The sequence below is a fragment of the Salarias fasciatus genome, chromosome 16 (genome assembly GCF_902148845.1).
Source record: "Salarias fasciatus chromosome 16, fSalaFa1.1, whole genome shotgun sequence".
NCBI classification, from domain to species: domain Eukaryota; kingdom Metazoa; phylum Chordata; class Actinopteri; order Blenniiformes; family Blenniidae; genus Salarias; species Salarias fasciatus.
The window spans coordinates 34,013,076-34,037,060 of record NC_043760.1 but is presented as its reverse complement, the minus strand read 5'-3'; the positions used below and the strand labels follow the sequence as shown (position 1 = coordinate 34,037,060).

At 54.5% G+C, this 23,985-nt stretch overlaps 1 protein-coding gene across 1 annotated transcript; it reads right to left on the bottom strand.

The window, feature by feature from the left end:
- Positions 1 to 1,779: 1,779 nt before the first annotated feature.
- LOC115402749 (basic proline-rich protein-like) lies at positions 1,780 to 18,658 on the bottom strand. Its single transcript, XM_030111271.1, has 5 exons — positions 18,569 to 18,658; positions 15,837 to 17,045; positions 10,531 to 10,719; positions 3,360 to 3,415; positions 1,780 to 2,854 (listed from the first exon to the last, which is right to left on the bottom strand). Exons 1-5 carry the CDS (start codon positions 18,656 to 18,658, stop codon positions 1,780 to 1,782), a joined length of 2,619 nt encoding a protein of 872 aa, XP_029967131.1.
- Between the last annotated feature and the right edge of the window lie 5,327 nt (positions 18,659 to 23,985).

Below are 23,985 nucleotides of genomic sequence, written 5' to 3'. Positions count from 1 at the left end.
GTCAGGCCAGGTTTTACGTTACATGTCCTGATCTCTGGAGCTCACTCTCTCCAGCAGAGGATTCAGATTTATGAGGCTAAACACGTCCGGCTGCTGACAGACGGCAGCAGCTTAGCGTCTCCAGCACAGCATCGCAGAAGATGTGATTTGTTCTCACTCTCTTTGTGACCTGCTGCCTCCTGTCCTCCTCCAGTGTCAGACTGTAGAGCTCCTGTCATTATATGTTCATGCTGTCATTGTTTACACCCGCCTCTGCAGTGTGTGTGCTGCTGGATGCACAGGGCTACACACACTCACACCACTCAAGCACAGCTGTAGAAGACAGCATGCACAAGGATAACATGCAAACTTTTCACAGAACGGTCCTCAAGAACCCAAACACTTTCCAACCATACCAACATGTATGATTTCATTGCTGATTTTTATAAAGAAACATGCAGCCGCTGCATTTATCAGCAGCTGGTCATTCAAACGCTGAGGGCGGCGAGGTACGGAAATTTCAGTAATGCGACGCCAGCCCCGTCGCACGATGAGCTCACCGCTCAGATATACACCCGTTTGAACGATCGTTTGATAAATAAGGGCCGTATTTCTCACGCTAAAAAAAAAAAAGTGCAGGTAAACGTGTCTGGTGCTCTGCTGCTGAGGAACCGGGAGGAAACCCGTCTGCAGGCCTGTCACTGACCTGTCAATCAAAAAAGGAAAGGGGCGGGCTAAAATAGCGCAACAACCAATGAAAAAATGCCTTGTTATCACGTGAGTCTGCTACCTGGAAACCACAGACTGATGGGATGAGCTCCAGGAGGGAACGGCGTCGGTCATTACCTGTTTTAATATCACTACAAATTCACACCCTGTTTGACAGAAGTTATGAAAACTGGACAGTTTTACAGAACGAGGCTCAGAGAGTTCGCATCGCCATGCGATGTGAGGCTGAACAAACACACACCAGCAAACTAGAACTCTAACGTTTGGCAACACACAGGATTTATAAGAGCTGAGTCTTTTAAATCACTGTTTCACAGCCAATAACTGACGTGGTCAGTAATAATGACTGTGAAACTATAGAGTGTTTTTAAAGCAGCATGTGAAAACCAGCAGGAGTGAGCATTTCTTTAACCCGTTGGAAAGACCCCTTTGAGAGAGATTAATTCAGTTTTCAGTTGCGTTTTGCTGTTGAGTGCTGAGGTAGTATGTCTGCTGATGAAAGAGTGTTCAGCAAGCATCGTCTTATTTCCACGAGGGGAAAGAAGCCCAGATGAGAGGAGGAGGCAGCGCAGCTGGAAGAAGAGGACAGGGTGGAAGACACAAACAAGATATGAGGAGCAGCCTACAGCGCCGCTTCTCCTGATCAGATCACAGAATGAACTGACCGCAGCAGAAAGAGAGAGAGCTGCAGTGTGCTGTGCTCTCTCGCTCTGATGAGCCAGACTCCGCCTCGCTCGCCACAGTCTCCACAAAGTGTGTTCCCTCCAGGGAGCCGTGCTGCAGCTGCAGCGGCACGGTGCTAAAGTGGAGAGGCTCAGCGGCCATGACCATGTGCTAATGCTGCGATGGCGCTAGCGAGTGACGGCCAGCGCTAATTTCCCCGGACAAAGAGCCGGGGATCCCCGGCTGCTCCGGGTGGGGTGTGTGTGTGTGTGTGTGTGTGTGTGTGTGTGTGTGTGTGTGTGTGTGTGTGTAGCCTATCAGCCTCCTGATTCCTGATCTGACACACGGTGAAAGAGTTTTATTTGGTCCATTGGTTTTTGGTAGAATTCAACAATAAATGTTCTGATGTCAGGAAGCCTCCCTGAACGCCGCCATGTCTGCAGCCAGCTGGCTCCTGGGGCTCCTGGGGCTCCTGGGGCTCCTGAGGTCCTGGGGCTCCTGGGGCTCCTGGGGGCTCCTGAGGTCCTGGGGCTCCTGGGGCTCCTGGGGGCTCCTGGGGCTCCTGGGGCTCCGGGGGCTCCAGGGGCTCCGGGGGCTCCAGGGGCTCCTGGGGGCTCCTGGGGGCTCCTGAGGTCCTGGGGGCTCCTGAGGTCCTGGGGCTCCTGGGGCTTCTGGGGGGTCCTGAGGCTCCTGGGGGCTCCTGAGGTCCTGGGGCTCCTGGGGCTCCTGGGGCTCCAGGGGCTCCGGGGGCTCCAGGGGCTCCTGGGGGCTCCTGGGGGCTCCTGAGGTCCTGGGGGCTCCTGAGGTCCTGGGGCTCCTGGGGCTTCTGGGGGGTCCTGAGGCTCCTGGGGGCTCCTGAGGTTCTGGGAGCTCCTGGGGCTCCGGAGGTCTTGGGGGCTCCTGGGGCTCCTGGGGGCTCCTGGAGGCTCCTGGGGGCTCCTGGGGGCTCCTGGAGGCTCCTGGGGGCTCCTGGGGGCTCCTGGAGGCTCCTGGGGGCTCCTGGGGCTCCGGGGGGCTCCTGGGGGCTCCTGGGGCTCCGGGGGGCTCCTGGGGGCTCCTGGGGGCTCCTGGGGGCTCCTGGGGGTCCTGGAGGCTCCTGGGGGCTCCTGGGGGCTCCTGGGGCTCCTGGGGGCTCCTGGAGGCTCCTGGGGGCTCCTGGGGCTCCTGGAGGCTCCTGGAGGCTCCTGGGGGCTCCTGGGGCTCCTGGGGGCTCCTGGGGGCTCCTGGGGGCTCCTGGGAGCTCCTGGGGCTCCTGGGGGCTGCTGGGGCCCCTGGGGGGTCCTGGGGCTCCTGGGGGCTCCTGGGGGCTCCTGGGGGCTCCTGGGAGCTCCTGGGGCTCCTGGGGGCTGCTGGGGCCCCTGGGGGGTCCTGGGGCCCCTGGGAGCTCCTGGGGCTCTTGGGGGCTCCTGGGGCTCCTGGGGGCTTCTGGGGCTCCTGGGGGGTCCTGGGGGGGCCTGGGGGCTCCTGGGGGCTTCTGGGGCTCCTGGGGGGGCCTGGGGCTTCTGGGGCTCCTGGGGGCTCCTGGGGGCTCCTGGGGGCCCCTCTAATAATAATAAATGCATTGGTTTTATACAGCGCTTTTCAGGACACTCAAAGACACTTCACATTGCATTCTTCATTCTCTCCATACTGGGTGGTGGTAAGCTGCTGCTGTAGCCACAGCTGTCCTGGGGCAGACTGACGGAAGCGAGGCTGCCAATCTGCGCCATCGGCCCCTCCGACCACCACCAACCATTCACTCTCACAACTTTCATACCAGGCAAGGTTGGTGAAGTGTCTTGCCCAAGGACACAACGACAGTTTTACGCCTGCGGGAGCGGGGATCGAACCACCAACCTTCCGGTTATGAGACGACCTGCTCTACCAACTGAGCTACTGTCAGCCCTCTACTACTGTGTTGAAGTCATCCTCGGTGCAGAGGCATCCTCCATCCTCCAGCTCTCATCCTGACGTCCAGGAACCCTCACAGACCAGGACTGAACACCGACCGTCCCACCAGGACAGCCCAGACCTTCTGCTCCTCTGGCTCCCCCCACAGCATGAACTGAGGACGGATGACACGGTGGGGTCATGGTGGGGTCATGGCGGGGTCATGGTGGGGTCATGGTGGGGTCATGGTGGGGTCATGGTGGGGTCATGGTAGGGTCATGATGGGGTCATGGTGGGGTCATGGTGGGGTCATGGTGGGGTCATGGTGGGGTCATGGTAGGGTCATGGTGGGGTCATGGTGGGGTCATGGTGGGGTCATGGTAGGGTCATGGTGGGGTCATGGTGGGGTCATGGTAGGGTCATGGTGGGGTCATGGTAGGGTCATGGTGGGGTCATGGTGGGGTCATGGTGGGGTCATGGTGGGGTCATGGTGGGGTCATGGTAGGGTCATGGTGGGGTCATGGCGGGGTCATGGAGACCTTTCAGGGTTGAACCCTGGAGGACAGAGAGCTGCTCCCTGCTGCAGGTCAGTGACCTTCATCACCTGTCAGTGTAGATTAACTCCTTCATGGAGGTCTTCACTCTGCCATCCTCCTCTCCACTGACATGCTGGACACCCTGCGGTGGCGCGCCGGACGTCCTGCTATCGGACACCCTGCGGTGGCGCGCTGGACACCCTGCGGTGGCACGCCGTGCCTTCTGTCCACCCCCGCTGGTGTGTGTCCTCCGTCTCTGCCTGGTCTCACTCCTCTGCTGATGCTCAGTGCAGTTTCAGTCTTCCTGAATGAGGCCGGGTGCCGCGTGTTGAGCCCCTCTTGAGAACTTGTGAGACCAGTGACTGGGTCGTACCCTAACCCTGGCCACCGCTCCACGGTGAAACCAAGACACACACAGCCGCTCTGAACCATTTCTTATGAGGCTAACGCCATGTGTTCTGAAGAACGCTGGGACGTAACGGGACGGACTCTGCAAGCTGATGAGACAGACTCTGCTTTCACTTCTTTTCATTCGACCTTCATTTAACCTGCAGAAGGAAACTCATTGAGATGAGGGCGACCGGGCCACGAGGGCCACAGCTCGGTTTAATGCAGCACATTTACCAGCTCATTTCACAGAACTCTGCAGCGACAGAGGAGAACATGAGGAATAGTAAGATGTCACGGAGCATCCGTTTGTTGTAAAAGACTCGGTTGGTCTCTCGGCTTGTGAGGCTGCAGTCTGGATGTGGAGACAGCTGGACCATCGGGGCCGTCAGGCTGCTGACGCTCCACTTCCCTCCTGGGTGGCCGTTTACACCACAACGCTGCTGAGACACACTGGAGAAGCAACGTTTTGAAAATGGTTGTCGTGGAATTATTCAAAACACTCTGCTACTGCTCCCGCACAGCTGGAGTAAACAGCTGTTCTGCACAGGTTCAGTAGACGGACCAATCAGAGCAATGTTTTCCTCCAGACCCTCCTGCTCCTGGTCCTGATCCTGGTTCCAGTCCAGGTTCTCCTGGTCCTGGTAGCTTGATTTGACAGTCACTGTAACAACAATTCAGTCTGAGTTCTCCACTGTTAATGTTCTACTGTGTCCTGCAGCATGTGTGTGTTTCCATTACTAAAATATTCAACAGCACCAACTGGTGGAGGAACATGAAACCTGCGCTGTGTTCTTCATTTCTGGCATTTCTTACTGCTGCCTAAACATGAAACTTTCTTCAATCTGGACAATTTTTTTCCACGCTCAATTGATCACTGATCCGTCCAGGCTGATCACTGATCACTGATCACTGATCCATCCAGGCTGATCACTGATCACTGATCACTGATCCGTCCAGGCTGATCACTGATCACTGATCCATCCAGGCTGATCACTGATCACTGATCCGTCCAGGCTGATCACTGATCACTGATCACTGATCCGTCCAGGCTGATCACTGATCACTGATCCGTCCAGGCTGATCACTAATCACTGATCACTGATCCGTCCAGGCTGATCACTGATCACTGATCCGTCCAGGCTGATCACTGATCACTGTCGGGTGTGAGTGGTTTTCCGTGATCTGCCACCTCCGAGGCCGGCCGGCGCCACAGCTGTCCCGGAGAACCGTATCGTGCCGCCATGTAGCCTTTCTGTCCCCGGGGCTGGGACCACCTGACACCACGGCGCTCAGGAGGAATCCGGGGGACGGCCGTGTCCCCCCTGCTCGGAGCAGGAGCTGTCGGCTCTGAATCCTGTTTATATGTTGACACCCTGTCAGCAGAACCCTGCATCAGTGACATGTGGTCCAAATGAGCCTCCACCAAATACAAGTGGCCACACCGGGAAGCCCCCCCCCCCCCGGGATTCCTGGTCCCCGGACCAGATGAACACATGACAGGCGGGTTTGGTGACATGTGGAGGCACTAAAAGGCCGCGGCGATGAGAAACCTCCCAGCCGTCTTCTGTTTCACACCACAGCAGATTTACGAGCTCGTCACTCAGCATCGCCGCCCTGCTGCCCAGCCCTGGAGACACGAGTGGATCCGGCCACAGGGGCCGAGGAAGACGTCACTGTGCAGGTCAGAGGTCAGAGCACCACAGCAAGCAGCAAGGTACATTTCCTGCACACTGATGCTCCTTTTCTCATTTTAAATCTACCGACTCATGATCTGATGAAAGAGGAAACTGGACAGAAGCCGACTCGTCTGGTGAAATATGGCCTCACTCGAGGGGGTACCGGAAAGAAACCGGACTGTGTTTATAAAATTAAAACAAGAATGATTTCAGAGTTTTGGTAGTTCAATCTCGCTACAGCATGTTCTTGTGCAGATCTCTGCAAAGTATCGTCTCACAAAGTTCCACAGGGAAAGCACACACAGCGCCGACGTCAGCACAGCAGGACCCGCTTCTTCGGAAAAGCACAAAATGGCGGAACACATCACTAAACGCGATCAGCACGCAAGCATCAGATTCTGTTTTCTGCTGGGAAAAACAGCGTCAGAAACACTCAGCATGGTCCAGGAGGCGTATGAAGACGGTGCCCTGGGAGAACGCAGGTTTCTGAATGGGATGGCGCTTTAAAAGGGGAGAAATGTCCACTGAAGACCAGCCCCGCTCCGGACGAGCCGCATCCTCAGGCACGCAGGAGAAGATCCGCGAGGTGGAAGCCGTGGTCCTGGCTGACGGGCGAAGGACGATCGGGGAGGTGTCCACCTTGACGGGGGTTCCATGGAGTTCCTGTCAGGAGATCCTGTCCCAGGATTTGGGCTTGCGACGGGTCGCGGCGAAGATGGTTTGGCGCGTCCTCGCTCCGGAGCAGAAGGCGGCCGGCGTGGATGTATGCTGGGAAATCCTCCAGCACTCTGAAGAGGATCCTGGGCCGCTGGGCAGAGTCCTCACGGCGGATGAGACCTGGCGTCACGCCTACGATCCCGAGACGAAGCAGCGGTCGAGCCAGCGGCGACACCCGGACTCCCATCGGCCGGAAACAGCACGCCAGTCCCGGTCAGCGGTAAAAGCCACGCTGATCTGCTTTTCCGATGTGAAAGGGGTCGTCCACAGCGAGTCTGAGCCGCCTGGCAGTCTGTTCACCAGGACCACTACATCCAGGTCCTGAGGGGCTCCGAGAAGCAGTGAGGCAGAAGCTCCGGAGCTTTGGCGGGATGGCGAGTGGTGGCTGCACCACGACAACGCGCCGGAGCACCGGGCCCTGCGCGTAATGCAGTTCCTGGAGAAAAACAGGATGACCTGCTGCCTCATCCGCCCTATTCGCCAGACTTAGCCCCCTGTGACTTTTTTCTCTTGCCAAGAATGAAAAAAGAGCTGAAGGGGCGGAGATCTGAGGACGTCGAGGAGGTTAAACAAAAATCGAAAGACGCACTGCACGGCATCATTACGCACGAGTTTTCAAACGTCTTTGAAAGCTGGAAAACACGGATGCAGCGGTGGATTCAAACCAGCGGGGATTACTGTGAAGGAGACAGCTTTGAATAGTTCTTAAAATAAAACAAATGAAACGTTATGACCAGTGTGCGGTTATTTTCCGGTTCTCCCTCGTATTTTGGGGAACAGCGAGATTTAAAATTACTTGATTTAAACACTCTTCAGTAAACTCCTCTGGCAATAAAAGCAGTGCACACAGCACTCCTCTCACTCAGTTTACAAGAGTGATCACTGCAAAGCACCTGCTTTATGTGTAGCATGATTAAATATGGCTTTAAAAGTGTATGTTATAATTTTTTCGAGTGAAATTGAACTATAATGAAATATCACTGTCAACGCCGCTGGAGCAGAGCCCAGTGTTTTGCTTTTCACATGAATCATAACTGTCACTGACACATCCAGGAACCCAAACTCTATCCTCTAAACCTGGTCAATCTCTAATAAGTAATCAGAACAATGAACATACTCAGTCAGAAAATGTCAGAGTCAATGCCATTGACTGTAAATAAAGGTGGGCGGAGCTAACGCGGCGTCCCCCACAGCGTTCTGGAGCTTCCAGCAGGTGGTCTCCAGACTGAGCTCTGTGAACCAGATGTAACTGTTTGGTCACATGACTGCATCATGTGGACAGAGGAGGAGCTGTGATTGGCTGATTGATGCTGAACTTTAACTCCTCAAATCAAATTATAAGATGATTTATGTGAAAATCAGGGTCTGGTCCTGAAGGACCAGACCAGGTTCTGGAACCTAGATTCAGCATTTTTTAATGGGTTCTAATGGGTTCTACTGGGTTCTAATGGGATTGGGGTTCGACTTGAAACCAACATCATCGCCCCCTGCTGGAGCTTCCCTGGAATTACAGCTGTTCTGAACTTCAGTGGCTCGTTCAGCAGTGAGGCTGGAGCCTGGTCCCAACAGCAAGACAACAAAAACCACAAATATCAGCAAAAAACACAACAAATTCCATTGGAACATTTATTAAATCCATTGCAATGATGCATGCAAAATAAAAAGCACCACATGTCTGAGCCACGTGTTGAAAACCAGCAGGCCATTCCCACATAAACAGAACCCCCGTCCTCTTAACACTCATGTTTTACTGAGTTCCAGCAAATACTGAAAATGCTTTAAGCAGGATCTTAGTAAATCAGTCCCCGAATCACTAAAGCAGGGCTGTCAAACATACGACCCGTGGGCCAAAACCAGCTCATGAAGTTCTGCAATTCGGCCTTCCAAACCTCCAAGAAATTACAAACATTTCAGAGAAACCGGGGAATTTTCTTAAACAGGTTTCCTCAGAGGAGCAGATCCGACACAGCGCGATGAGGTGAAAGACTGGCCTCAGCGCACGCCGTCAGCGGCAGTCTGGAAAACACCCAGGATGCAACAGCCACAGGAGAAGACCCACGGACCGTCAACACCAGCTTTAGGGGGAGACTGCCATCGTTGTCCCAAGTTCTTGCTTGTATTAATGAAAATATAGACATTTTCATCACTCTGCGCCTCAACAGAGAACCTGAAGTTCAAGTTTAAAGGTTGTTACTCGACTGGTTCACACAACACTACAAGCAGCCTGTGAACTAAAAGACACTTTGTTGTGACAAAAATTGAACATATTTTCAAAAATAGGAGCACAATTAAATTTTTAAGCATATATTCACTCTAAATGTATAATGTTGTAGCTTTAGACAGAAACGTAAACCATGAATACCATAAATCAAGAAGCAAGACAGTTTTTTCAGTGCTAACATACTGTGCAACCAAATGAGCTAGGAAACACCAGAATCTATCACACACACACACACACACACACACACACACACACACACACACACACACACACTCACACACACACTCACACACACAGACAGACAGAGAGAGAGAGAGAGAAAGCAGAGCCTTGCTCATTAGTATATTTATTATAAAGACTAAACTGGTTCAGCTGGACTGTCAGTATAGAGTCAGTGAACTGAAGCCATGGGTAATCAGGACGTGGCCTGTGGCCCCCGGTGTGGCCCCGGTGTGGCCCCGGTGTGGCCCCCGGTGTGGCCCCCGGTGTGGCCCCGGTGTGGCCCCGGTGTGGCCCCGGTGTGGCCCCCGGTGTGGCCCCCGGTGTGGCCCCGGTGTGGCCCCGGTGTGGCCCCCGGTGTGGCCCCGGTGTGGCCCCGGTGTGGCCCCCGGTGTGGCCCCGGTGTGGCCCCTGGAGTGGCCCCGGTGTGGCCCCGGTGTGGCCCCGGTGTGGCCCCGGTGTGGCCCCTGGAGTGGCCCCCGGTGTGGCCCCGGTGTGGCCCCCGGTGTGGCCCCGGTGTGGCCCCGGTGTGGCCCCCGCTGCCCCCTGCTGTCTCCTTCGCTGAGGCCTCACCTGCTGGGTCAGAGGTCAGTGGAGGTCAGAGGTCAGTGGAGGAGGCTGCTGGGTCAGAGGTTCCAGCTGCAGCGCCGCCGGTGGAGCCAGCAGCTCATCGTGGTTTTCCTCCACTTTTCAGCCCCGTGTTCTGGCTGAGCTGTCAGACAGCGGCCTGAAGCGGAGCAGGACAAGACGCCGCCATCAGCACGGTGGCAGAGAGCCCCATGGGAAATCTGGATGTCCCGACTGAACGTGAAGCCACAATGACGGCTGACGGAAAAGAGGAGCAAACGGAGGGAGCTGGACCGCAGACGGTGGTTCCCTGTCTGAGAGCAGACGGAGGGAAAGCGCTCAGCGGCGGCATGGCGTCCTGCTGAGAGGGTCGCAGCGTCAAACCCGACACAGTCGCCTTACTGCTCCGTACAACCCGAACACCAGCCCATGACCATCAGTTCCCCTCCACCAATCAGCTGTCAGCTCCGGTCCGGTCAACTCCAGGACAGAAATCTGTGGCTGAGTCGTTGGCAGTGTCAGAGTGTAATCCTCCACTGACCTCTGACCCTGCAGCCTCCTCCACTGCACAGGGGGAGGAGCCGCTCTGGCTCTTCCTCCTCTCTCTTCCTCTCTTTCCCCGAGGCTTCAAACTAACCAACTCTCAGCTCACACCAGGTCGAAGGGATTCAAACTCTGCACCTCTCTCTGAACTCTTCAAAAGCGCAGTTTGATTTTTGAAAACACTGACTGTAGTTTGGCTGCAGCTGATTGGCCGACACAGTAGCTCCGTTTATCCAGGCAGGGGGCGTGGCCAAGAATGAGCATGAGAACGGGAGGGGGAGAAACCCGGAGTTACATCATATGAACAACAGAAAATGTTTCTTTTCTGGGAGAAAAAGCCTTGTTGATGCCAGAGGTCAGAGGTCAGAGGTCAGAGGAGACACTGGATGTGACGCCTGTCAGCAAAGAACAGAAAACTCACCTGAACGGAGGAGGGGCAGACCTCTGGAGGAGGTGTGCTGTGAGGAGTCCCCCGCTGTGGCCTGCAGGGAGGACCTGGAGTCCCCGGAGACATGTCTCCGTGTCTCACCAGGGCCCACGGGCTCAGAGCCAGGCCGTGATCCAGGTCCGTGGAGAGCAGAAGGATTCTGAAGAGCTCATCAGGACCCGTCTGTCCACCAGGCAGCAGGACATGTCCACATATCCAGGTCTTATTTGAGAAATCATTCATTTGAAAGAAAACGTGGGCTGAATGTCAGAGACTCATCAGATATGAAACTTTTCTGTTTTTAACTTCTACTTTAAATTCTTCTTGCTCTGATTTTTTTTTTTTTTTTTTGGTGCCTAAATTCTCCTTTGTTAATTTGAATTTTGTTGTTTTGTTTAGTGGGTCTTCCTTCTCTCCTCCTTCACCAGCACCACAGGACCAGAGGACCAGAGGACCAGAGGACCAGAGGACCAGAGGACCACAGGACCACAGGACCACAGGACCAGAGGACCAGAGGACCAGAGGACCACAGGACCACAGGACCAGAGGACCAGAGGACCAGAGGACCAGAGGACCAGAGGACCACAGGACCACAGGACCAGAGGACCAGAGGACCAGAGGACCACAGGACCACAGGACCACAGGACCACAGGACCACAGGACCAGAGGACCAGAGGACCACAGGACCACAGGACCACAGGACCACAGGACCAGAGGACCAGAGGACCACAGGACCACAGGACCACAGGACCACAGGACCACAGGAACAGAGGACCAGAGGACCAGAGGACCACAGGACCACAGGACCACAGGACCACAGGACCACAGGAACAGAGGACCAGAGGACCAGAGGACCACAGGACCACAGGACCACAGGACCACAGGAACAGAGGACCACAGGACCACAGGACCAGAGGACCACAGGACCACAGGACCACAGGACCAGAGGACCAGAGGACCAGAGGACCACAGGACCACAGGACCAGAGGACCAGAGGACCACAGGACCACAGGACCACAGGACCACAGGACCAGAGGACCAGAGGACCACAGGACCACAGGACCACAGGACCACAGGACCACAGGAACAGAGGACCAGAGGACCAGAGGACCACAGGACCACAGGACCACAGGACCACAGGAACAGAGGACCACAGGACCACAGGACCAGAGGACCACAGGACCACAGGACCAGAGGACCAGAGGACCAGAGGACCAGAGGACCACAGGACCACAGGACCAGAGGACCAGAGGACCACAGGACCACAGGACCAGAGGACCACAGGACCACAGGACCAGAGGACCACAGGAACAGAGGACCAGAGGACCACAGGACCACAGGACCACAGGACCACAGGACCACAGGACCACAGGACCAGAGGACCAGAGGACCACAGGACCACAGGACCACAGGACCACAGGAACAGAGGACCAGAGGACCACAGGACCACAGGACCACAGGACCACAGGACCACAGGACCACAGGACCACAGGACCAGAGGACCAGAGGACCAGAGGACCACAGGACCACAGGACCAGAGGACCAGAGGACCACAGGACCACAGGACCACAGGACCACAGGACCAGAGGACCAGAGGACCACAGGACCACAGGACCACAGGACCACAGGACCACAGGACCACAGGAACAGAGGACCAGAGGACCAGAGGACCAGAGGACCACAGGACCACAGGACCACAGGACCACAGGAACAGAGGACCAGAGGACCAGAGGACCAGAGGACCACAGGACCACAGGACCAGAGGACCAGAGGACCACAGGACCACAGGACCAGAGGACCACAGGACCACAGGACCAGAGGACCACAGGAACAGAGGACCAGAGGACCACAGGACCACAGGACCACAGGACCACAGGACCACAGGACCACAGGACCAGAGGACCAGAGGACCACAGGACCACAGGACCACAGGACCACAGGAACAGAGGACCAGAGGACCAGAGGACCACAGGACCACAGGACCACAGGACCACAGGAACAGAGGACCACAGGACCACAGGACCAGAGGACCACAGGACCACAGGACCACAGGACCAGAGGACCAGAGGACCAGAGGACCACAGGACCACAGGACCAGAGGACCAGAGGACCACAGGACCACAGGACCACAGGACCACAGGACCAGAGGACCAGAGGACCACAGGACCACAGGACCACAGGACCACAGGACCACAGGAACAGAGGACCAGAGGACCAGAGGACCACAGGACCACAGGACCACAGGACCACAGGAACAGAGGACCACAGGACCACAGGACCAGAGGACCACAGGACCACAGGACCAGAGGACCAGAGGACCAGAGGACCAGAGGACCACAGGACCACAGGACCAGAGGACCAGAGGACCACAGGACCACAGGACCAGAGGACCACAGGACCACAGGACCAGAGGACCACAGGAACAGAGGACCAGAGGACCACAGGACCACAGGACCACAGGACCACAGGACCACAGGACCACAGGACCAGAGGACCAGAGGACCACAGGACCACAGGACCACAGGACCACAGGACCAGAGGACCAGAGGACCACAGGACCACAGGACCACAGGACCACAGGACCACAGGAACAGAGGACCAGAGGACCACAGGACCACAGGACCACAGGACCACAGGACCACAGGAACAGAGGACCAGAGGACCAGAGGACCACAGGACCACAGGACCACAGGACCACAGGAACAGAGGACCACAGGACCACAGGACCAGAGGACCACAGGACCACAGGACCACAGGACCACAGGAACAGAGGACCACAGGACCACAGGACCAGAGGACCACAGGACCACAGGACCAGAGGACCAGAGGACCAGAGGACCAGAGGACCACAGGACCACAGGACCAGAGGACCAGAGGACCACAGGACCACAGGACCAGAGGACCAGAGGACCACAGGACCACAGGACCAGAGGACCAGAGGACCAGAGGACCAGAGGACCAGAGGACCACAGGACCACAGGACCAGAGGACCACAGGAACAGAGGACCAGAGGACCAGAGGACCACAGGACCACAGGACCACAGGACCACAGGAACAGAGGACCACAGGACCACAGGACCAGAGGACCAGAGGACCAGAGGACCAGAGGACCAGAGGACCACAGGACCACAGGACCACAGGACCACAGGAACAGAGGACCACAGGACCACAGGAACAGAGGACCACAGGACCACAGGAACAGAGGACCACAGGAACAGAGGACCACAGGACCACAGGACCAGAGGACCACAGGACCAGAGGACCACAGGACCAGAGGACCACAGGACCACAGGACCACAGGACCACAGGACCACAGGAACAGAGGACCACAGGAACAGAGGACCACAGGACCACAGGACCAGAGGACCACAGGACCAGAGGACCACAGGACCAGAGGACCACAGGACCACAGGACCACAGGACCAGAGGACCACAGGACCACAGGACCACAGGAACAGAGGACCAGAGGACCAGAGGACCACAGGACCACAGGACCACAGGACCAGAGGACCACAGGAACAGAGGACCACAGGACCACAGGACCACAGGACCACAGGACCAGAGGACCACAGGAACAGAGGACCACAGGACCACAGGACCAGAGGACCACAGGAACAGAGGAACACAGGAACAGAGGACCAGAGGACCACAGGACCAGAGGACCACAGGAACAGAGGAACACAGGAACAGAGGACCAGAGGACCACAGGACCACAGGAACAGAGGACCAGAGGACCACAGGACCAGAGGACCACAGGACCACAGGACCAGAGGACCACAGGAACATAGGACCACAGGACCACAGGACCACAGGACCACAGGAACACAGGACCACAGGACCACAGGAACACAGGACCACAGGAACATAGGACCACAGGACCACAGGACCACAGGACCACAGGAACACAGGAACATAGGACCACAGGACCAGAGGACCACAGGACCACAGGACCACAGGACCACAGGAACAGAGGACCACAGGACCACAGGACCACCAGACACTGAACTGCACAGCTGAGGATAACGCTCCCTGAGGGTCCAGCTGCTGAGGCCAGTGGCTGGACAGACAGAGGCGTGGCTGGATGGATGAAGACGGGACAGACGGAGGTGTGGCTGGATGGATGGAGGCGTGGCTGGACGGATGGAGGCGGGACAGACGGAGGCGTGGCTGGACAGACGGAGGTGTGGCTGGATGGATGGAGGCGTGGCTGGACGGATGGAGGCGGGACAGACGGAGGCGTGGCTGGACAGACGGAGGCGTGGCTGGATGGATGGAGACGGGACAGACGGAGGCGTGGCTGGACGGACGGAGACGTGGCTGGATGGATGGAGACGGGACAGACGGAGGCGTGGCTGGACGGATGGAGGCGGGACAGACGGAGGCGTGGCTGGACAGACAGAGGCGTGGCTGGACAGACGGAGGAGTGACTGGATGGACGAAGACGTGGCTGGACAGACGGAGGCGTGGCTGGACAGACGGAGGAGTGACTGGATGGACGGAGATGTGGCTGGACAGACGGAGGCGTGGCTGGATGGACGGAGGAGTGACTGGATGGACGGAGACGTGGCTGGATGGATGGAGACGGGACGGACGGAGACGTGGCTGGACAGACGGAGGCGTGGCTGGACAGACGGAGGCGTGGCTGGACGGACGGAGGCGTGGCTGGACGGACGGAGGCGTGGCTGGACAGACCCGTGTGAGCCTGGGGCATCGGAGGACCATCAGAGGAGGCGGCGGCTGTCACAGCGAGGAGCAGTTCAGAGAGCAGAGATAAGAAAGGCGGGGATCGGCTCATAAACGGCGCTGCAGACACATCAAGCTGTCCTCAGGTCAGTGTCAGCTGGTCGGGGAATGAAAACACTCCACCGCAGAGGGCTCACAGGCCGTAACTCAGCGCTGCGCTCTGACATGAGTTACTGCCTCCCGTTAGGACTGGACACCCCCGTCTCTCACCTCCTGCCCCCCGCTGGGACACTGCCGCTTAACAAGATCCTGTTCCCAACCACCCAAAATGTGCCACGAGTGTGTATTAAGAGGAAGAGAAAGCAGCGGTGGTGTCACACACATTTTATTTTTACAATTGAGACATGAAGCTCTCATGTGACATTAGATAGGTTCCCCCCCCCGCCCCACCCCCCACCCCCCCCGCCCCCCCCCCCCCCCCTCCCCCCGCCAAGGCGTGAATTTATATTCTGTTCAGGCGAGGAATGGGACAGCCTCAGAGGAAAGCCCCCCCACCAGGGCCCTGCTCCACCATGCTGGACTGCTGCAGTAGAATGATGAGTGAAGATTTCTGCTGCCTCAGCATCAGGAGGAGGAGGAGGAGGAGGAGGAGGAGGAGGAAGAAGAGGAGGAGGAGGAGGAGGAGGGAGAGGAGGAGGAGGAGGGAGAGGAGGAGGAGGAGGAGGAGGGAGAGGAGGAGGAGGAGGGAGAGGAGGAGGAGGAGGAGGAAGAAGAGGAGGAGGAGGAGGAGGAGGAGGAGGAGGGGGAGGAAGAGGAGGAGGAAGAAGAGGAGGAGGAGGAGGAGAAGGAGGAGGAGGAGGAGGAGGAGGAGGAGGAGGAGGAGGAGGAGGAGGAGGAGGAAGAAGAGGAGGAGGAGGAGGAGAAGGAGGAGGAGGAGGAGGAGGAGGAGGAGGAGGAGGAGGAGGAGGAGGAGGAAGAAGAGGAGGAGGAGGAGGAGAAGGAGGAGGAGGAGGAGGAGGAGGAGGAGGAGGAGGAGGAGGAGGAGGAGGAAGAAGAGGAGGAGGAGGAGGAGGAGGAGGAGGAGGAGGAGGAGGAAGAAGAGGAGGAGGAGGAGGAGGAGGGAGAGGAGGAGGAAGAAGAGGAGGAGGAGGAGGAGAAGGAGGAGGAGGAGGAGGAGGAGGAGGAGGAGGAGGAGGAGGAGGAGGAAGAAGAGGAGGAGGAGGAGGAGGAGGAGGAGGAGGAGGAGGAGGAGGAAGAAGAGGAGGAGGAAGAGGAGGAGGAGGAGGAGGAGGAGGAGGAGGAGGAGGAAGAAGAGGAGGAGGAGGAGGAGGAGGGAGAGGAGGAGAAGGAGGAGGAGGAGGAGGAGGAGGAGGAAGAAGAGGAGGAGGAGGAGGAGGAGGGAGAGGAGGAGAAGGAGGAGGAGGAGGAGGAGGAGGAGGAAGAAGAGGAGGAGGAGGAGGAGGAGGAGGAGGAGGGGGAGGAAGAGGAGGAGGAAGAAGAGGAGGAGGAGGAGGAGAAGGAGGAGGAGGAGGAGGAGGAGGAGGAGGAGGAGGAGGGAGAGGAGGAGAAGGAGGAGGAGGAAGAGGAGGAGGAAGAAGAGGAGGAGGAGGAGGAGGAGAAGGAGGAGGAGGAGGAGGAGGAGGAGGAGGAGGAGGAAGAAGAGGAGGAGGAGGAGGAGGAGGAGGAGGAGGAGGAGGAGGAGGAAGAAGAGGAGGAGGAAGAGGAGGAGGAAGAGGAGGAGGAGGAAGAGGAGGAGGAAGAGGAGGAGGAGGAGGAGGAGGAGGAGGAAGAAGAGGAGGAGGAGGAGTATGGAGTTGAGCTTCAGACTGGAGCAGGCGTCTCTCCTCTGCTGGTTCATGGTCCTGATAGCTCTCTGAACAACTCGCTGTTGCGTGATTTGCTTCCATCTCTCCTCTCCAGGTTTGTTCTGTCGGGGTTTCATTAAAAAAGTGTGTTTCAGCCACCGTCGTGTTCTCCTGCTTGTTTTTGACGGTCCTGCTTCCTGTTTCCTGTCACGTCATCACGTCACTACGTACGAGGGAACGCATGCGGAACAAATAATCCCCCGTTTTTTCTGCTCCGCTGTCAGGAGGCGTTTATCTGAGACACGGAGCGGATTGTCGATCGGTGTAGACCGCCTCGTACAATCGGCTCTGAAATACAATCCGCTCCGAGTGACGCGGATCCACTCAGTGTTTACATGACGCATTTACAATCCGCTCCCCTGTAAGCCGTTATATGGGCGCATGTAAACGTGCCCAGTGTCAATGCCAGGCGTGCTAAGGGTTGCCGACCCCTGGTCTGGAAGGACCCCAGAGAAGACAAGGAACAGAAGGAAGAGCCGGAGGAACAGTAGGAAGAGCCGGAGGAACAGAAGGAAGAGCCGGAGGAACAGAAGGAAGAGCCGGAGGAACAGAAGGAAGAGCCGGAGGAACAGAAGGAAGAGCCGGAGGAACAGAAGGAACACAACAGAAGTTCAGATGACAGGAGCACTGTGAAGTCTCAGCTGATTCTGGGGATTGTGTTTCTCTTTAGTTTACTGTATCTTCCAGTGTCTGAGTCACATTCATTTTTTGTGGCTTGGCTACACAGGACCTTATCAGTAGCATCCATCTGGGACCAGTATGAGGCACGAAGAACCTCCAGCACTGCTGGACTGAACTGACAGAGTCATCAAAATGCAACGAGAGGAATTCAGAGTGTTTAAAGCAGAACAGCAGAGAAGAAGCCCAGAGGCTGGTGGAGGTTCTGGACGTCTGGACTGACAGTAAATAAGGCTTATACACCACCGGAGACTGACGCGTCCTCTTCATGAAGATTAAAATCAGCTTCCACTTGTTGTCCAAAAAAGCTGCCAATCCTTCTTTTTCCAAAAACATCCAAGAAATCTCTGACTAGTAGAATTTGTCTTTCCAAGCTATACTTCTCTGCCTGATACTTAACATTTAAACTTGTTTGTAAGGAACTTGCATTTGTTGGATGAGCAGTAGAGTTGAACATATAATCCACACACACACACACACACACACACACACACACACACACACACACACACACACACACACACACACACACACACACACACACACACACACACACACACACACACACACACACACATGCATGCACAGAGAGAGAGAGAGAGAGAAACAACCCCTGTGTCCTCTGACTAATCCTGTAAGAGTAATACTATGAAAGCACACACCTTCACACAGTGCCCCACACACACACACACACACACACACACACACACACACACACACACACACACACACATGAAAGAGCCCTTGCAGCCGCTGACTGCTTCCTATTAGTGTCTAATGAAGTTAAAGGCGCTGCAGAGTGAGACCTCCATTGAAGCGCTCTTTGTTTTCGCGGCGTTCTGCTGGCTGGGAGCCCCGGCGGTGCCGTCGCTGCCGAGCCTCTGGCCATCACCCATGTCTCACTTATGTGATTAACGCAGTAAAGCAATATGCAGACCTCCCTCCTCTCCTTTGTGTCCTGCCCCTGGCTGTTTTCGTTCCAGGCTCCGGTCCTCTGCTCTGCCTTTGCTTTGTGTGGTTCAGGTTTTGCCCCTCGGGCCATAAGTCAAGCCGCCACGGCCAAAACAAGCAGGCCAGACTCTTCTCTCTGCACGTCTTCGCGAGGTGTTGGATGGAGCAGGCACCTTTTCAGACCGGAGCTTTGAAACTGTTAAAAAACAAAGAAAGCGACACCCCAGGACTTGTGATTATGCCATATATTGGAAGCCTTCGTTAGCAGAAAATCAGCAAGAGAGATCAGAGTTGGTGTTTTCTTACCTGCTGAAAGCAACGCAGCCAGCTGGCCCTCCCTGCCTCCCTGGTTTCTGGGAGTCCTGGCTCTATCTTTTAGTTCGATGGGAAGTTTGCCTGCAGGAGAACCGAGGCTGAACAGCACACACATTAAACAGAACATTCTCACATGATTTTTGTCAAATATCTTAATGAACCCCTTTCCCATTGGCCTTAAAACCCGTTTAAACCCGCTAACCCCCGGCTCCTCGTGGCAGTGGGACAGGGTTTCATCGGCATTTAGACCCGGGTCGTTCCACCCTGCAATCAACCCGGGAATTTACCGGGTCAGCTTTCTACCGGCTGTTAGTGGGAGGGATAAATCCGGGAACTTACATGATGACGTCGACGCAGCGCGGCTACGTTAGCGCGCTAGTTGTTGTTTCTGGACACAGCTGAGATTTCCTTCAGGACGACCAGCACTGGCAAGACAGTGAGACCAGAGAGCTGCTCTGGATCCGTGGAGAGGGGGAGATTCGACTACAGGTAATGGGAACCGTGTTTCGCTGTATTGTTTACTTTCATTGTGCTCCGTTGCGCTGATGATGTCATCAACTTGGGACACCATCAGCGCGGGAAAACACAGTGAAGCGGCTCGCCAGCAGGCGGCTAGACCCGGGTCTGCAGGCGGTGGGAGAGGAGTCTTAAGCCGATCATTAGCAGGTCAGAAACATGGGTCGACCCGCTAGCTGCAGTGGGAGAGGGGGATATAGCACACCTTCCATCACAGCTCTCATCAATGCCTTTTCGGGGCTCAGATGGTAGAGCGGGTCGTCTTATAACTGGAAGGTTGGTGGTTCGATCCACGCTCCCCCAGGCGTGAAACTGTCGTTGCGTCCTTGGGCAAGACACTTCACCCACCTTGCCTAGTATGAAAGCTGTGAGAGTGAATGGTTGGTGGTGGGAGGGGCTGATGGCATCAGTCTGCCCCCCCCCCCAGGGCAGCTGTGGCTACAGCAGTAGCTTACCACCACCCAGTATGGAGAGAATGAAGAATGCAATGTGAAGCGTCTTTGAGTGTCCAATAAAGCGCTATATAAAACCAATGCAGTATTATTATTATTTTCTTCTGTTTTCCTTTCTTGTGCATATTTCCATCTCAAACTACAGGCAGCAGTCCTAGCAGAGAGATATAATTACAGAGTTGCTGGCCACTGGAAGCCGTGGGGTCACAGGTCGGGTTGTCCCGTATCAGCCGGAACGTCCCGTATTTGAGCTAAAAGAGGCGCCCCCTACAGGACGTTGTTTGTCCCGGCCGCACGAGTAAAGGCAAGACGCATATTTTTTTCTCTCTGCGTGTTCTGAAGGCTGTATGGCATGGCATGTAATTCGAGGGCACAGCCACTAGGGGCGCTAAAACCAGAGCAGTAGTGCACCCAGCAGAGTGAAGAAGAAACTCAGTGCAGAGCTGCTCTGTTTGGCTCAGAAGAAGAAGAATACTGACGGTGTAGCCGTGTGGAGTTTCATCTGTCTGTTCGTTCAAGTTCAAGTTTCTATTTTATCTCTTGATCTGCTGCTTGTGTGTGTCTTCATGTAAGTTTGTGCCGTTTCCATCTCGGGTATGTTTTGTGTATTTCACTGATGTGTGTCTGCTGCTGCAGACTGTGGTGTTTTCAGTTTAGATTCTGCACCTTGTTGGTTTTTTTGTTCAGAAGATTTTTCAGTTTTGATTTTGCAGTTTTTCAGTTGAAAATAAAAAAAGAACACGTTAAAATCCAGAAGAGACATAGACAGCAGCTGTTTAATATCATTTTGCACATTTAGCAATAAATATAGAAGACTTTATTAATCTCACAGTGGAGAAATGTACAGGTGTATAGGCTCACAGAACACACAGGGGGGCGCAAAAGTAATAAATGTAATAAATCAACAAGTAATAGTGCAAATATAGGGTTGATAATAGAAGCTGAAGACAATAAAGACCTAACTGTATGTACAGCATGGGGTGTGCGATATGAGGATATAAGATCGTTAAGGATTTTAACGTTGGGATGATCTCATAAATCAGAAAGATTGTTAAACCGTCTATAAGGCACGTTCTCCACGTTCTTTTTTCACCTATATACAGTGGCGCAGCTGGGATTTATTCCACTTGGGTTTTCATGCGGTGCCGAGAGTTGGGGGTGGGGGGGGTTTGAGTCCGAGTCCGAGCGGTGCGGTGCTGGCACAGAGTGGCGGAGCGGCACAGAGCGGTGCTAACTCGGAACACGGAGCGTCGGTGCGCCCCCTGAACAGCCACGGTACCCCCCACACTGCGCCCTAGACAGCCGCCTAGTTCGCCTCTGCCGGCAACCGGCCTGCTTTGATGCAAGCCGGGTAGCAGTGGGGCCGCATCAGGCACGCTCCCGACGCTGATATCCGCCAAACCGGTGAGTACTCGGAATAGGCCCCATACGGGGGGTTTTCAACACGCTGTCATTGCAGCGTCTACTGTCACGCCTTTAATTTGTCATTGAAATTGACTGATGTCAGCCGTCCCTCGGGGCCCCCTTCAGCTAGCTCAGGACCCTGTGTGTAGCGGCGCCTCTGGCCGGAGAGAAGCAGCTGCTGCGTTCATTCTGCCTCAGATTTAAACAAACAAAAAACAAACACAAAAATCGTCGGCAGTGTGGTGGTGGGACAGGATTTCACCACAAGAGGGCCCGAGGGTTTTCATAACCCACCAACCCTACGTACATTACGCCTGTGCCTATATATAATATTTTTTGGAGTGATGATGTTTCCTGAAAGCTTCAGATAAAATCAACTAAATATTCTGTATAGTACAGTTATCCACACACAATAGATACATGTGGAGCAACATTAACGATGATTGAAAAAAAAAGACCCGCAGCCACAGCCAGTGCTGCGTTCACGTTGACTCTGGGACCCAAAGGCAGCTAACAGCGAGCGGAGCGCGGTGCGACAGCTTCTCTGACCGGAGCTGCTGCTGGGTGGAGGCTGGGTGGAGGCTGTGTGGAGGCTGTGTGGAGGCTGTGTGGAGGCTGTGTGGAGGCTGGGTGGAGGCTGGGTGGAGGCTGTGTGGAGGCTGGGTGGAGGCTGTGTGGAGGCTGGGTGGAGGCTGGGTGGAGGCTGGGTCAGGCAGAGCTGGTTTACAGCAGCAGGACGGGATCTACAAGAGATCAGCCGCCATAGAAACACCCCAACAAGCTGGAGGGAGAGACGCTGAAGCTAGCACCGAGGCTAATGCTAGCTAGCAAGCTACCGCTAGCAGTTCACAAGCTAGCATGAGGGATTTTATATACAACAAATCACAGAAATGTGAAAAGACACTTAGTGGACATACCATCAAGTTAACAGCTGAAACGGCCCTTTAGTCTGATCACTAGTGGAACGTCTTTGATTTAATGGGATTATGACTGGCTGCATTTCAATGGAGACAGAGCCCTCTAGTGGTCATACAGCGCAACTATCAAAACTAGATCCCATTAAAACTGCTAAAAAGCTATTTGATATGTTTAGTTTTTTGTGTTACAAAAGTGTACTTTATTGTTCATTATCTTTTACCTCATTTTTAAAAGGAGATAAAAGCTCAGATCTCTGAACAAAAATTGTTCTCAAGCAGCTGTATTATTCACTCAGGTTATAGATATTAAAGTTAAATTGTTCTTGTCTTTATGTTTGTGTTCATTGCACATTTTGATTGACTGTACTATTTAAATTAAAACCAGTTTCTTTAGCTTAAATTGTCTTTTTTTTCTTTTAGTATTTAACATGTTTAAATACATTTTATACGTTTTATATGTTTAACATTGGGGGAAAAAATGGTCAAACTTGCAACTTAGTCTAGAAAAATCAACATAAAAAAGAATCGTGATAAAATCGTGATCGTGATATTGATTTTAAAAAATCATGATATGACATTTTTGCCATATCGCCCACCCCTAGTACAACAAGAATCTTAAAAATATAACAGGAAATATGTAATATATACAATATATACAATGCAATATATAACTATAGAGTATGATATATAATATGTACAATATGTTTTAGCGGAGTGAATGGATACAGCAGAGTGAATGGATGATAAAGTGTCACTGAATTTCTTAAGGGGGGGTGCAGGATATTATAATGTCCAGGATTATTGCTCATATTCTACACAGTAGAACTGTCCAGCCTGACAGCGGTGGGGATGAGAGGCCTGTGGTAGCTCCTTCCTGCTCTGAGGGTCTCAGTCTCCTCTGAAGGAGCTGCTGAGCTGCTCTGCCGTCCGGTCAGTGGCTGAGAGCTGCTGTCCATGATGGTGATGATATTGGAATGATAACTGTCTCACTGTAGGCCTCAAATACAAACTGATCAAGCTGATCATGAGTTATTACAGTCTTGCTACTGTAGGTGTGATGCAGTAGCCTAATGTGTTTTTATAGTCTGTAATAGGTATAACTGTGGCAAAATGCTGTTATATATGCGTTTTGACCCCCCAAAAACCCAGTTTTTTTCAGCTGCCCGCGAGAGGCGTTCCTTATTTCAATCTGTGGGAGTTGGCAACCCCAGTCACAGGTCACTGGAAGTTCATCCTCCTAACGCCAGCTTCAGCACCAGCAGTGCTTTGGGACGTTTTAGCTTATTAGCAACGCATGACCGTGGCTTGATGCTTTTTCAGCCTTTCAGCCTCAGTCCAGGTCAGTTCGGACGGAAAATGAAGTTGTTGAGATGTTTCTGTAGAGTGGATGAGTTACGTTCATCCTTTCATGTCCTCTGGAGGACAGTCAGTGTTTGGTTTTTAGCTTCTTTTAAACAGGAGTCTGCTGGATTTATGCTTGGCTGTTGGTAACTAATGATTACTGAAGGTATCATCACTGGAAGTGAGTTATGTATGAATCAGGTTCATTGGAGTAAGTTGTCATTTACTAATTAATACTGTAACTGCAGATCACTAGAAATGGATTACTGAAGTACTGATTCCTGGAGAAATAGATTACTACACAATAGATTACTTAAAAAAGGCACC